Consider the following 16,162-nt stretch of genomic DNA (forward strand, 5'->3'; position numbering starts at 1 on the left):
GATTTGGGGTTGTCACTACTGGGGAAGTGTGCTACAAGCATCCAGTAAGTAGAGGCCAGGGATGCCGCTAAACAGATCACAATGCACAGAACAGCCCTCACAGAAAAGAATATCCAGCTCAAAATATCACCAGGGCTGATGTTCGGAAACCCTAAGGTAAAGAGTTGACTGATCCTGGCCTTCAGATTATTTGGCTGCATGTGTCTAGAATGAATCTTTAAACCAAGAGGCTTGGTGGTGGAGCACTTAAAGGGACAGAGCAGAGGCTTCCCTACACATACAAAACAGGTTGGGTGGCTCTTTGTGTGCTTGATGGTTAACAAATATGAATGTGTAGCAGAATTTAGTTCAAATCTTGATTCATTTTAACATCATTAGAGAGGGGGTTAGAGTTCCCACCCACTTCTAATTATCAGAGGCTCCAGATATTACTGAAAGAACCTGACATTTGTGAATGGCCAGATTGGCTCAAGTCAGTTCACAGAAGGAAAAGATTCAGATGGGGATGTATCAAGGATATCATGGTAAAAGCATGAGACATTTTCAAAATTTCAAGCCACTATGACTTATTCCCACTATGTAAGGTTAAAGAAGTCAGACACTCAGATGCAGGGAGGATTTCCCACATGTTTCATGTTGCTCATCGAAATCCCGAATTCCACACTGCCTACAGATTATGAAATGCTTAATTTCTACCCACTCCACATCCTACATGCCCACTCTGCCATCACCATGCCAACACCTTAAAAGAATAAAGTATCTGCTAGTCCTTCTGGAATGACTGACAGCTTTGGGCTCAAAGAAAAGCTGAATACCATGTCAGATTTGCAGTGAGCCAGATCATTAATCAATCAACAGAGGTGACCATTAATCACCAAAACTGATGAACATAGATAGTAGGCATGGTGCTGGATGAGAATCTAGGGAGAAATAAATATCAAAATGCTTTCCCCCCATTCTGGTACCTCCTTATCATTATTTTGACCTAGCAGTTTTAATCTGCAGTACTAGATGGAAATACTACGTTATCTTTGAAATTTGAGCTTCTGCTACCTCCAGAGAGAAACTCATGTATTTAAGAAATGTTGTCGTTGGTTTGGGCTTGGGGCCTTTCCACGTGAGATGGACCACAGCATGCTCCTTTTAATAAAACAAAAGGAAAATAACAGCAGCAGCAGCAACACAGCCTAGAGTTCACTTCTGAGGTCAGATACTGAGTAGAGTGTTAAGGGCATGGCTTTCTTTAGGCCTAACTGTGAGGTTAGTGGAGGGTTTGCAGGAATGTGAAGCACAGCGAGAAACAAAGCTGGAATCCATTTCCAATCTGGTCTTAGGAGATACTACAATTGGGCTGGTGACAGGATCGCTTCCTATCTAGTCTGAACATTGAATAGTAATATTTTCATGCATATTCAACTCTAAGATAGGTTCATATCCATTATCCCATTGTATTCCTCTGCTACACTGTAGGTGGTAAAGTCATGTGGAGGGAGATAGTCAGCTATTATTTCCATTTGACAAGTTAGTAAGCTAAGATCAAGAGCTTAAATGATTTCTTACTAAAATTACCCAGCTAGCTGGATGGGCAATCCAAGCCTGCAGCCGGGATGCTTGGCTTCTAGACCTGTTTTCTATCCATTAAAGCAGTGGTTCTCAAGGTGTCTGTGAGGTGGGGGTTGTGGGGGAGTCGGTAGCAGTAGCAGCATGGCCCAGGAACTCATTAGATTCTGGCACATTCTTATATCTTGTTAGATCCTGGCACATTTAAGAATGTGCATTCTTAGATCTCACCCTAGATCTACTGACCCAGAAACTCTGGGGATGGGGCCCTGTAATCTGTTTTACTCAGCCCTCCCTGGGATATGGATGTACCTCAAGTTTGAGAGTTATTGCCCTCAGGGGTGCTGTTTTCACTTGCTACAAACTGTTCTTATACCTTTGCATTAAAGAAACTCTTGTTAATCTCTCATTTTGTTTCCAGTGCATTTTAACTCTACAAAATTGTCATAAAATCTCTACTTACAAAGCCTGATAACTTAAAGGACCACTCAGAACCCTTAAAAGCCTTCCTTTTATTAAACTTTCAGAGTTGACTGTTTGCTGATTGGGTATAGAAACTTTAGCTTTTTTTTTTTTTTTTTTCCTATCTATCTATCTTGGAACTTGATCTATCTTGGAACTTCCTTGCCCCAGCCAGATTTTATCTCCTTAGGAACTATGGAAAGAAAACATATCTAAAAATACTTCTTTAAAGTTCCCTGATACCTTCAGTTTGTTAATATGATAATGTTGTACATTAATAGCTATAAAATATACTATTAAACTTAAAAGATCTGGGAAAGAGCTTTTGAACACCCCCACCCTTCAACACACACATGCACATCCACACTTACATACAATACCAGATACAAAGAAGGTGCTAACTCAATATTTATTAAATTTATTAAAGGACTTCTCTTAGAATTTCAGAGGAAAGCAAATGCTGTGAAGTCTGGCTGCCCAGAAGAACCTTTATTTGAAATCTTTAACAAGATCTTAAAAGAGAATGACACCACTGTGTCTAATGAAAAATGAGCATTTGATTCTAACATTCAACATATGAATTTCATCATATATATTTGATCTGCAATATATTTGATCTGCAATATAAATGAGAGTTTCTACATCTTAGTTATTCATTCATTTCTTGTTTTATTCATTCAACCATTGTTGAGTGCCCACAATATGCCGGCCACGCATCTAGGCACTGGGACCAGCATGGTCAATGAGAACAACATGTGCCTGCCCTCATGGAGCTTACAGTCTATAGGAAAGACAGTCAGTCAAACAAGTGATTTACAATGAAGTGTGATGAGTGTTATCACAGGACACACTAGATACATTAGGAGCACATAGCAAGGTAACAGGATTATGTGGGGCAGAAACATGACAAGGGTCACCTATGGGGCTGGAGGCCTTAGTCCTTGGAGGTCCTATCCAAAGCAAGGCTGATAAAAAAGCTGCCCCAAACTGCACTGACCATGGGAAGGTAAGGCCTGCATGGAGGAGGTGCTGCTGTGGTCTGGTCAATGCCAGCAGGCAGGTCACTTCCTTGGCCTTTGGGAAAGGATGGCAATGATGGAGAAGGTCAAGAAGATCATGCCAGCCGTGCCTCCGATCACCACGCCCAGGACGCTGCCGTGCACCTGCATGGCCTGACAGCGCTCCCCTGTGTAGAAGAAAGCGGGTCCAGAGATGCACCTAAGGGAAAAGGACATGAAGGGAGTGTGGGAACTACCCAGGCCTCAGGTGTCTCCTAGCAAAACTCATCTCCACAGCAATAAAAATGGCAAATACTCACTGAGCAGGTCCACGTGGTGCCTGGTCGAATTTCAAGTGCTGTATATGAACCAACTAATTTAACCCTGCAACAACCCTCTGAGGTGGAAGCTATTACTTGGCCGTTCTCATCATCTTCATCTTACAGGAAGGTTAAATAACTTGCTCAAGGTCACATTGTTAGTAAGCGTTTCACACTTGAAATTTAATCCCAAGAGGTATGCCTCCGGATCCAGGATTCTCAGCCACCAAGGATTCAGGAGGAAGGTCTGAGATGCTAAAGGAATACATTGCCTGACACTGGCTGAGAATATAAGCTACAAAGGAAATTCCCCAGATACAGTCTGACTTAGAGCATCAGTGGTAGCTTGGAAACTTCTAAATAATATCAAATAAAATGTTACTGCAAGGTTAGTGTACTGTCACTATCTCATGATGTTGCCCTGAGGGTCACATGAGATAATGAGGACACTGTACTTATCAAGGTATTTGACACAGAGTAAGCACACAATGGCCAGCCCTTAGTTTTGTTTCTTAATGATCTTCAAAAGTGTCAAGGTAATGAAAGACAAGAAAGAACTGAGGAATTGTCCCAGATTGGAGGGGATTAGGAGACAGGAGACATAAAAATTAAATATAACGTGAGATCCGTAATTGGATCCTGAAACAGAGAAAGAACATTAGTGGGAAAGTTGGGAAGAGCTGAATAAGGCCTGAAATTTATTTACTAGCATTGTACCAATGTTCACTTCTTGGCTATGCTAATTGTACTACCGTTTGTGTAATATGCTAACATTAGGGAAAGCTGGGTGAATGGTATAGAGAAAGCCTCTGTAGTATTTTTGCATTGTATCTGTAAGTCTAAAATTATTTCAAAATAAAAGCTACAAAAAGAAAAAAATATGGAAACTAAAAAGAACTCAGAAGAAATGTAAATTTTTGAGGCAGGCAGAATAGTTTCTACATCTGCTACTGTTCAAATGGAACTGCTACTTCTGTCATCACATACCTCCTTTTGTAAAACAGTTTTTAGGGTTTCATGCAAGCAAACATTATACAAATAACTATTAAATATAGCAAACTGTGCTGCCAGACAGACCTAGATGCAAGTCCCAGCTTCAGCATTTTCCATCTGGGTACATTTTAAATAAATTACTTAACCTTTCTAAGCTTCAACTTCTTGATACACTAAATGGGGATAAGAAGAGCCCTTATATCAGAGGTGGCAGTGAGAATGAATTTAGATCATGTGTGGAAGATGCTCAGGAGAACACATGATGCAGAACAAGAGGTCAGGAATATCAGGTGTTCTTACTACTATTATTGAAAATACAACTGTAATAATAGCACTGTGTAAACAGACTATAGAACTAATAATCATTAGGAACTAATAATAACATCCGTAGTCAGCAAAGATTTAAGCTTCGTCTTGAGACCCACTGTCATGAAGTAGAAAGTCCCTAGGCTAGAAGCCATCTTGGATGTTGTTAGAGTTAGAAATTCCAACAACATCCAAGATGCTGTTGACAATACTCCAGAGGAGAAAAAGGGGTGGAAGTCAAGAGACAAAGATATCTGGGACACTTCTGTCCTGGCAGCATAAGCCCATGAATCCAGGGCACACCTTTGTAGAGTCAAGGAAAACCGCATCCAGTTGATCATCTGAGGTAGTCTTCTCCCTACTCTGCAAACAGCACCCTTTACCAGGGGTAAGCATGCACGCAGCCCAGGTCTGCTGGCCTGCCTGTCTCCCCAGTCACAGAGCTTACCTGCAGCTCGCCATCCCCTTCACGTTCACACAGACGCCATCATTTTGGCAAGGGTTTGGGTCACATGGGTCTCTGAAGTACTGTGGCCAGTTATGGTCCTCCAGGGGGCCTGTGTTCTCCACTGACCGCTTCTGTCGGCTGGGCTGCCCCTGGCTCAGGCTGATAGGTAGCGCTTCCTCTAACATGGCCTTTCCCGAACCTTCTTCGGAGACCTGCTGCTCCTGGCCTTGGAGAATGAGGCCTTGGGGGCTCAGTCTTTTGCCTTTAGTAGGAACTTCAGTCTGGCTGAGGTGGGTGATATCTTCAGGAAATAGAGGGTCATGAGGAAGATCCAGGATTAGTAACTGACTACAATTAACTCCCACTTCTGGTGAAAGTTCCCCAGCCTGCTTCTATCTCCCATCACCCTTAGTGACATGAAAAAGTGGCTTTGAATCCAGCTGATTCCCACAGTATTAGCTATTTTTATTTTAAAGTAATCCAGTCACATTTTTATTTATTGAATTTGCAAAATGAAGCATAAAGTTAGCATGGATAGACTGATGGAAACTAAATTGAAATCAGTGAACTGTTACCTCTGATAAAATTATCAGAAAGATGACACTAATATTTCAGTTTCTTTCAAGGACAGTTAAAATAAAGATGTGAGTCCTTGACCAATTGAATAAAATGTGGTTCTCCTACACCACATTTTTCTTAACCTCATCCCCACTCTCCATGTGTGCTTTAAAATCAGGATAAAATTAGTAGAGTGCCAAGAGCATAGGATTATTTACTCAGGAAGACCAACAAAAGTACCTTCAAAGTCCACAAACATGATGAGATCATCATTTTTCAGGAAACTCCTCCTTTTCAGCATTTGGTGGGAGATGAAACCACTCCAGCCAAAGTCGATGCTTCTAAAACAATCACAGTCTGTATGATAGGTTCCTACCCTGGACGGCCTGTCCCAGATGACAGTGTCATTTATCACTGCAAAGTTGTAGGTAACATAAAATCACATTACCTCTTTAGACTTCACTTTCCAGTTTGTCTTTGATAAGGATACAGGGCTTTGTAAATCAGAAAAAAAAAAAAAAAAAAAAAAAACCAACCGTGTTGGAAAAAAAATTAGGCTATTTACTCTTTCCAGGAGAACTGCAATTCAGAATTGAAAGATGGGAGAGGCAGAGAATCACAGCTCTGAGTGATCTGTTGTCTGCTACCGAGTGACTTTCTTAATGAAAAGAGAGGGACAGCTACGACTTCTTTCTTCTAAGGCTTAGGTCTTCTCTTTTGAAAAAAAAAATAATAATGCGGGGCACAATGGCTCATGCCTGTAATCCCAGCACTTTGGGAGGCTGAGGCGGGTGCATTGCCTGAGCTCAGGAGTTCAAGACAGCCTGGGCAACACGGTGAAACCCCGTCTCTACTTGGAAGTCTGAAACAGGAGAATTGCTTGAACCTGGTAGGTGGAGGTTGCAGTGAGCTGAGATTGCGCCATTACACTCCAGTCTGGGTGACAGAGCGAGACTCCATCTCAAAAAAAAAAAAAAAAAAAAAAAAAAGTTTGCCCATTTCTTTACTGATGTAAGTTTATTTCATGAACATAGTAACATTGAGTACTATTTTAGGAGTAAGTACATTAGCTCTGCACAGAGCCTAGCAAGTTCTGAGTATTTGATAAATGATTAGCAGTATCTGTTTCCTCAATCACGATGAGCTCAATGAGGCAGGGACCACCTGATTCACTTGTATTCTAAGCACAGAGTTTGGCACATGGTAAGCCCTCAACAGATATTTGATGAGTGAATTTAGGAAAGGGAAGGAGGATATCATGGCACTGAAAATCTTAACTTGGAATTCCAATACAACTATGTTATTGGTATTCCCAAGCAGACAATGTGAGGGGAACGTTACGCTTTCTTGCACAACAGAATCACATCTGTGGGCCTTTCTGGGTCGAGGAGTAGTTCTTATTTCTGCTGACACCACCCACCTGGAGATGTATGCAACTTGGAGGTAGTGAACACCATGCTTGAGGACATCCTGTTCCTGACATCGGGCTCCTGGTCGAGGATGGTAATTATCACCTGTCTGTTTTCTACTGGCCACTCCAGGATAGCATCGTTCTCCCCACTGCACACGTGGAAAGCAAGTCTCAGGTAGCCAGAGTTTTCTCTGCCATGGGGGTATAAAGTTAACCCAAAACCATATCCCTCTGAATTGTAGAATCGAGGGCTCTGAAGCTTGTCCCCTTTGCTGGTGTTCTCCAAGACTTGGGAGAAATTCTGGACTGTCCAGACCCCTGTGGGGCAGGGGGTTTCTGTTAGAGTGATGTCATCCAGGTAAATTCCCCCAGTTGAGTTCTGAGGGTTGCCTTTTGTGCCCTGGAAAAGGTAGCGAAACTTCTGTTCCTCTTTGAGCACCACATGGGCAATTTTCCAATTATGGTCATCATCTCCTGAGGACAGAGAACAAGGCTGGTGAGAATTGTGGCCAACACTTAATGAGTACTTATGAGTTTGGCACAGTGCCATGTGCTTTCCATAAATGATCTCATCAAATCCTCACAACAGCCCTATAAAATAGGTACTATTATAAATTGGTTAAGTAACTTTTCCAAAGTTACATATCTAATAAGGAAAAAATGGTTTCTTAAAATACTATGATTTATTTTAAAATTCACATTCAAGTCTTAACCATGAATTTGTTTTCCACTATCAGTATAAGAATCCAGGTTCTGGATTTCCTCCTGAGTGGGCTGGTTTCAAGTGTTAGGCTGAATCATATAAAATAGCCATTTTGTAAGCCAAAAGTCAAAAAACAGTAACTCCATATGGTCTGACCTGTCACTTGTTGCCAGAGAGCTATAAGGAATGCTGAAGAGCAGATAATAACTTGTAGGACTAACTGGGTCTTCCCTACTTGAAACTGACTCCCTCTCCAACATCTAGACATTTTTCTCTTCCTTATATTATCTGAAAGTCCACCATGTAGGGGAGCGAAGTAATCCAAAGAGAGTACTCTTGTCTAGAAATTCACATTCTAATAAAGATTAGGTCTACTTGCTTTTTCTCTGAGCAAGAACTAGAAGTGGGACTTTGGAATTAAGAGCTGAGGAAAGATGGTGAGAAGGCTGTTCTAGAACATGGGATCCTCCGTTGAACAGCATACAAAGCCAGACTGGAGCTTGGGGATACTGGAGAGAGGAAACTGCAAAAGCAGAGCAACTCAATTCCCCAAAGAGATGCACCTACATTGATATTTTTGCACAGGATATTCCCTAGAGTTGGGCTTGAAGAGGAGAGGAAAAATGCTTCCAAGTGGAAGTCATATTGGCCAGACTGAGTTCCTACAGGTGAGTGTCTTTTTTCCTTCTTCTGTGTCTTTTAACCAGAAATCTACTTACAGAACTATATTTTCCCTGAAATGGAAAAGACCTTTAATCTCCCTTTGTTTTCAGGCCATTCTCTTTAAGGACAACTTCAAGGGACAGGTCTAACAATGTTCTGTTTCCTAGGGTGGAGCTGATTATGGTCTGTGTGGTTAGGTTACATGGGAACATAGGAGAGAGCTAGAGAAAGCACACGACCACCTCTGTAACATACAAATCTAGGTAGCTGCCATCTCCTGGGCAGAGCACTGCAGCCTACTGGAAGACACATGGACTTGAAGGGCAATAGGTGCCAGAAAGTCTAGGAATAGGAACAGAGATATAGGATTTGAACTATTTATCCAGCAGGTAATAGAATCACGGGAATTCTGACAAGAGAATAGGATTCCGTTCTTGCCAATGAGTACCCGCTTTGTCTTTTCTTAATATAGGATGTCAAAATGAGGTTGAGATGGGGGAATTTAGTACTGGGAAGGAGACCCAAGAGACTATACTATATAGGCAGAGATTCATCTGTGAAATTATTAAGAAGGTTTCATTTATATGCTTCCACAGGGCTGCCCTAAATCAGTCAGGCAATAATGCTACTAAGATTGTTTGAGACAAATTTAATCCCTGTTACTTCAGAATTGCCATCCATAAGGAAGTCCTAGCCTCAGCAAAAATGTGTGTGTGTGCGTGTGTGTGTACATACACATAGTTGCATGCAAACATTTTTCATGTAAGTTTGTATATAAGCATTATGTATGTAACATATATTATATACAGATATGCATATGGACATATTTTGTGTGTAAGTGTTTTGGTCAAAATGTACATTTTGCAAAACTTAAAAGCTATTCAAATTGGTTGCAACTGTCTTAAGTTGAATATCACATAAACAACACTAAGTGATATTCAATTAACCTTTTTGAAAAATTTAATTGACAAACCAGTATTTGAGCAGACTACTTTAAAAACCCATTCATACAGTGTTCCCAGGGAACTTACACAGACATACTCTGAATTCAATGAAACACAAAGCACAGCAGTGTAAGAAAATAATTAACCATGGGATGTTTGCTTGGTTGGTTTTATGCTTAGAAGTAACACTTTTAGCTTTAGATGAAAGTGAGTGATAACAGCTCCCATCAATACTATTGAAACTCCAACTCATTTTCTCATTAAATATTTACAATCCTTGGTAACATAACACATCCTTAACTCCTAAAGGGTATCTAGCTGTCATCTTTTCATCATGTAAACTATGATAAATTTCAACCAGAAAAGTGAGCCCCTCAAAACTGTGATTTGTAGAGTTCCCAGGCAGCCCACACAGTGGCTTGGATATAGGCGATTTGGGCACCTGTTCTTACAAGTGACCTCTAAGGAAGGTTTCTCCTTCAAGAGCAGCAGATATATAAAAAATAATTCCTTTCTCTGGACTCATTTCAATGGATAAATTAAACGCTAAGGTAGGCAGTTGGATGCTAGGATAATCTGGCCATAAATCAGGGTTGTAAACAAAGTATTTGCTTTCTTTTCTTGTGGTGGTGGTTCATTCATAACTAGGAAAAGGGAGACAAGCTTTCTTACTTTTCAACAAAAAGTTTCTCTATCAGTAATCATTTACATGTTGACCTTCTTATGTAAATATACAAAGTGACACTTAGGAACATGTAAGTGATTATAGGAAGTTAATGTATACAAATGACTTATTTGCCACCAACTTCACAAGTAGGCTTCAAGTTACATCAGCATATTAAATAATGGTATCATTTGTTTTTCTGAAACAGATGCAAAAAACTATGGTCAACTTTTTTTCTTTTCCTTTTTTTTTTTTTTTTTTTTTCAGATGGAGTCTTGTTCTGTTGCCAGGCTAGAGTGCAGTGATGCAATCTTGGCTCACTGCAACCTCCGCCTCCCAGGTTCCAGCAATTCTCCTGCCTCAGCTTCCCAAGTAGTTGGGACTACACGCATGCGCATTACCGTGCCTAGCTAATTTTTGCATTTTTAGTAGAGACGGGGTTTCACCATATTGGCCAGGATGATCTCAATCTCCTGACCTTGTGACCCGCCCACCTCGGCCTCCCGAAGTACTGGGATTCCAGGCATGAGCTGATCAACTATTTAACTACTCTCTCTCCAGCAGCATCAATTCCCACAGGTCTTTTACCTTCTTAGCTCCATTCCTGAACACTCCATTTTCTCAGTCTTGGCCTTTGCTGTCTCTAAATTTCTAGTGAAAACTGGATTTGTATATTCTGACTGGCTTCTTACAAAAGTATATTTCATCCCTACCTAAGCCCACGATACTGCTTCTAATTTCTCAGTGGTTAAAACATTCATTGAGTAATTAAAACATGCCATACATTATGTTAAGCTCTGAGAAGAGGAGGAAGTGGGTGGAGGAAAAGGAAGAGATAAGAGAGAAGAAGGAGGAGTAGGAAGAAAGAGTGAAGGAGGAGAAGAAGCAGGATCCCAGATTTTAACCCAATCCATTCCTTGTGTGGATGCCTCTAAGTACCTTGAAAAGTCTGCACCTTTACCAGCTTGCGAACATTGCCTGTGCTGTCATCCCTCCTGACCCAGACAATGAGTCTGTCTGAAGGACTTCCAGTCATTTTATAGAAAAATTGCAGGCACTGTTGCTTCCTCTTTGGGTAAAGAATCCGAGACTCCAGTAGGGCTGCCTCTTCCGCGGACCCTGAGCTGGTGCTGAACCGCATGAAGTAGCCGGCACCTATGGAAAGAGCACCCAGACATCACACGTCTGGCTTCCCACACCCCAGGGTTCTGTCCACCCAAACAAAGTGAAATAGTGAACCATGGCCATTGTCCAGGCAACAAAAGCTAGAACTCTTCAGAGGAAAATAAAAAGAAGGACATTTGTCAACAAATATTATCTGTCTCAATGGACTTAGTCACTGGCTAAAGCTTGCTCTCCACTGTTGTGTTTGATTGCCTTTGTTCCAAGATTGTGAAATGTATACCTCTGATTTAAAGAAACACGGGCTTCAAGCAATGTTTGATGGAATTTGGTATCTGTGAGATGAATTCTATTTTTCTCATTGATTTCGTCGTTTAAATTAGAGATTCATTCCAAGGAAAAGAGTTGGGTTGGTCTCGTCATTGTACAAGACACTGTGGAATTCAAAGGTTTAGGAATTTGTTTTAAACATTGACAATGATAAGTGTTCAGTTTCCCCTGTTGCTAGCCTAATAACTAGGTGGCAAAAATAATCAGTGGCAAAAAATAATCTTTACTGTATTATAAGAAGGGCTATTCCGGACACATTAGAAACTAAATGGAAATTTCTCCTGAATGTAAAGGAAGGCATTGGAAGGACACTGAAGAGGGTGAAAAGTGTCTACATTAGTGCCAGAGATGGGGTTTACCTGACTCAGATACCTCAAAACTCATTCCCCTAAAAACAATCAAGCAGCTAAACAAATGTGCCGTTTGGTAAACCACACACTTGTCAAAGTCAAGCACAATGAAAAATTCTTGCATGTGAAGAAGTTCTGTATCCTGTGTTCCAACACTCAACTCCATATCAAAACGCTTCAATCAAAACATTTCGCAAGATAAAAATAAAGTAAGTGTACAGTATAGTGCTGGGTACTCCAGTGTTGCTCTGTGATGCTCCCAGCTTCATCCTTTCTCACACTGAGGCACTTGCCTTTCGTATCAGCAGCAAGCAATGATGGTTTAAATAAGCCCCCCACCAAGCTTAAAATATCACAATGACTTTAATATTAAAGCAGGGCAAATTATATTCCCTTGTAGCTTCTTCTCAATATTTGAACTTGCCTGAGACCTCTGAATTATAATTATATATTGAATGCCTGGGTTAGAAAAAAAAAAAAAAAAAAAAAAAGAGTGCACAAGGTTAAAAAGGTTTCCAGGTAATTCTTACTGAGGAATTCTTTTATGAAGCATCATTGAGAGTCAAATAATTCAAGTCCAGAACTCAGGAGGCCTGAATTATCCCCAGCTCTGCCAATGCCTAGGTGTTTATTTATTTCCATGAGTTTTGAATGGGAGGGATCCTCCCAAGGGATCCTTTGAGCTCTTCATGTCTATGCATCCACCTGTAACTATGCAAGAGTTCTCTAGCAGAGGGACATGTTTCATTAAATACCTCCTCTGAAAGAAGCATAATAGCTGCTCAAGTTAACCTGATATAGCTTTTCCAGATCTTTCTTCTGGGCTGTGGTCCTTTTCTCTTACTAGAACATTCTTTCGGCAGATTCCTTTCACAGTAAAGATTACCTTTGTGTTTAGCTGGCAATTGTACATTAGCCTAGCAGCAAGCCCACAGAATAGGTTGGATTAGAGGCTAAAACGGAAATTTAGAGAGCACTTCAGGCTTGGATCAACCTTTGGACACTTGGAATGATATGTTTGATAATCTGATCTGTGACAGAAACTTTTACCCTCTTCCAAAGGTGGAGGAAGTGTCAGTGGCTTATCACCTCTGACATTCCCTGTGGTGGGCTGGTATCTGGGTGACAGGCTGTGTCCCTTCTGGGAAGGGAGTCTCACCAACTCTCAGACAGTTGTAGACTAAGTGACTTCACAATAGTCTAGTCTTTAAAAAGCTATAATAATCTATAACCTCATCTGCTTCCAATTATGGTTAAGATGAATTCAATGGCAGGCACAGAACACTAGGAGGCTAAAACAGAAAAACAAAATAAATGGAACCTCTGGAGAGAAAGGGAAGATGGAAAAATGGGAAGTGAAGCTGCTGGTCTGCAGGTAGGGGTTTTGTATGCATTATCTTCTTCCATTGTCACTGTGAAGTAGACATCAATATCTTGATGTTTACAGAGGCTTGCAAAAGCCAAGACTTTTAGAAAAAACACACACATGACAACAACTTCCTGTGGTCACAATTAGTAAGTGGTGAAGCCATATTTCAATTAGTAAGTGGTGAAGTCACTTAGTCCATAACTGTCTGTCTTTTTCACTACACAAACCATATATAGGAAGTATCTGAAGCTGTGCTATCCAATACAGTGGCAACCAAACCTATGTAGCTATTGAGTGCTTGAATTGTGGCCAGTGCAAACTGAGATGCACTGCAGGAGTAAAATATGTGTCAAATTTAAAATACTTAGCCTGAAAAAAGTGAAGCATCTCATAACAACTTTTATATTGATTACATGTTGAAATGCTACTATTTTATATTGATTACATGTTGAAATGCTACATGATTACATGTTGAAATGCTACTGAGTTATAAAATACATTATTAAAATTAATTTCACCTGTTTTCTTTTACTTTTTCGCGTAGGTATTAAAAGTCCGATGTGTTATCGATTGTGCCACAGAGCCAGATTCATGTGGATATTAGACAATTCTACATTACATATGTGGCTCACATTAAATTTCTTTAGGAGGGTGTGGCTCTACAGACATTGCCTTTATTTATGAGGTTTTATCTTATCAATTATATACCAATATCAGTTTTGCTTAAATGCATCTTTCTTTTGTGTGCCCAGAGACTGGATGCTTTTTATTGAGTTAATAATTAAGATATGAGAAATTTTTTTGTCCTTGTTCAGATTTTCAAGCTTGATAACTAACATTCTGACTGAGGCAAAACATGGTGATTAGCATAACCTAATCGAACCTGGTGAACCACATCAATGTGTTTGCTTTTCACTTTCACTGACCTGTGCATTGTCCCAGCAAAGTGTGATCCACTTCTCCAGCCTGAGCACTGTCCTGATGGACCCAGTCAGTGTCATCAGTGGTGCCCTGAATCATCCCACAGATGTTTGCCTTCTCAAAGTTACAGTGGTCCAAAAGAGTGTGAGTTGTGGCTGCAAATGATATTTTTATCATCTGGTTAAAAATGAAAGATAGTCATTCCAAATAGCTAATGTCTTAAGCCACTAAAACCTCATCGTTCAGATACAGCAGGATCACAAGCTTGTTTTCTTGACTGTTTCTCAAACGCAAATCTTACTGTCATCAGATCTTAGTACTTGCTAATATAGACACAGCCCTACCTACCTCACAGAGTCAAGATTAAAATATATGTATATAATCATTCTCTGCTATGTAAATACCAACCATTAACTCCTTTAGATCAAGAACAAAGGTACCTATAATACTTGGCTTTGTACTTAGTAGGTCTTCTGTACATACTTACTGAACAGAATCAAACATTTTATCTCTGAAGGCTAGTGGGATCATCTTTAGAAAATACCCTGCCCCAGAGGATTAGATTACTCTAGGAATAACTAATGTACATAAAGAATTTTGCAGGATACAAAATGCTTTCAAGTCTATCACGTATCTTGAGCTTTACATAATAATGCATCCTCCAAAAGAAGCAAAAGAGGCTAGACAATAACAGCTCCTCACATTTGTCCAGTACTTTGACTTTACAAAACACAACTACATAACTGGTTTTTATAACCATCCTGTAAGGTTGGTGTTATAGTTTTATTTGTTTGTTTTTTGTTTTTAACTACTCAACTCTGCCATTGTAGCACAAAAACAGCCATAGACAATACTTAAACAAATGGGTCTAGAAGTAGACCAACAAAAGTTATGCAGTTTGTTCTTATTCTTTTAGTTAGAACATTAAAGAAGAGTAAAGGAAAATGTAAAGGAAATCTCTAAGGCTGAGGGAATCTCTGCTGAGGCTAGTTTACCAAGTTCTCAGAAACGGAGGTACTCACTACAATTGTACATTCGGTTCAGCCTCTCTAAATCAATGGCACTGAAATCCAGGCGCTGTCCGATAATGGAGTTAAACTCAGGGATCTTGGCTGTGATGGTGGGAACACTTGCATTCTTGTTAAATGAGAAAGGCTGGTAGTGCATCAAAGACTCATAATCATAGGGTGTGTTGAGGTCTGTGATGAGGCTATCATCATAGGTGTCAAAGTTGTGCTGGTAACCTGTTAGGGAGAGAATCCACAGGTCCTGCTCTGTCATGGTATTTTCCCCATGCTGCTCTTTGACTACAGACCCAGAGACCCTCCAAAAAAGGGAAATAGTTATATTTAAATATATTTAAATTATTATTAATATTATATTGATTATATATACTTTATAAATAATACATAGATATATAATATATAAATAAATCTAATAAAATAGATTTATTATATTTAAATATATATTTAAATAAATCTAAATATAAATTAAATATATATTATATTTTATAAGCAATATAATGTAAAATTACTATGCATCATTATTAGTTAATATATTAATATACAATAATGTGTATAATATTGTAATAACTATAAAATACATATTATAAAATACAGAAAAATATTAGAAATTACTAAGTATATGTACATGTTTACACCAATGGTACATTATAAATATATATAATTGTGTGTGTATCTGTGTGTGTGTATGTGTGTGTAAGACTTTCAGAAAGAGAAGATAAAATAGCAAAGCTGAGGAAGTCATTCCAAAGGACAGGAAAAACAATTTTTGAATTCAGGAAAATGTTCACAATTGATTATGTTCAAGACATATTGTTCTAACAGCCAAGTACTTCACTGAGTCTGCCCAGAGCTGTACCTGGCCTACTCTTCATGGGTTAGGAGAAGGAAATCTGAGGGACAGAGGGAAAGGTAAGCAGCTGAAAGCAAGACAGGGGATCCTGTCAATCAAGGCTTACATCCTTCTGTTCCAGCAATAGCCTCATGGAGAACAAAAATAAAATAGGAAGAAGAAAAC

The 16,162-nt window shown here is 39.7% G+C and overlaps 1 protein-coding gene across 2 annotated transcripts in view; it reads right to left on the reverse strand.

Moving 5' to 3' along the window:
- Positions 1 to 2,413: 2,413 nt before the first annotated feature.
- MEP1A (meprin A subunit alpha) overlaps positions 2,414 to 16,162 on the reverse strand; it is a 41,226-nt gene continuing 27,477 nt past the window's right edge. For both annotated transcript variants that reach the window (XM_023213073.1, XM_023213071.1), the window contains 7 exons: positions 15,145 to 15,366; positions 14,128 to 14,277; positions 10,970 to 11,185; positions 7,066 to 7,530; positions 5,886 to 6,059; positions 5,088 to 5,388; positions 2,414 to 3,240 (listed from right to left, as the gene is read on the reverse strand). In XM_023213073.1, the coding sequence (XP_023068841.1) occupies positions 3,084 to 3,240; positions 5,088 to 5,388; positions 5,886 to 6,059; positions 7,066 to 7,530; positions 10,970 to 11,185; positions 14,128 to 14,277; positions 15,145 to 15,366 (1,685 nt within the window). In that variant the 3' untranslated portion in view covers positions 2,414 to 3,083. The remainder of the gene's footprint in view (positions 3,241 to 5,087; positions 5,389 to 5,885; positions 6,060 to 7,065; positions 7,531 to 10,969; positions 11,186 to 14,127; positions 14,278 to 15,144; positions 15,367 to 16,162) is intronic.

Source organism: Piliocolobus tephrosceles, chromosome 5 (genome assembly GCF_002776525.5).
Source record: "Piliocolobus tephrosceles isolate RC106 chromosome 5, ASM277652v3, whole genome shotgun sequence".
Classification (NCBI taxonomy): Eukaryota; Metazoa; Chordata; class Mammalia; order Primates; family Cercopithecidae; genus Piliocolobus; species Piliocolobus tephrosceles.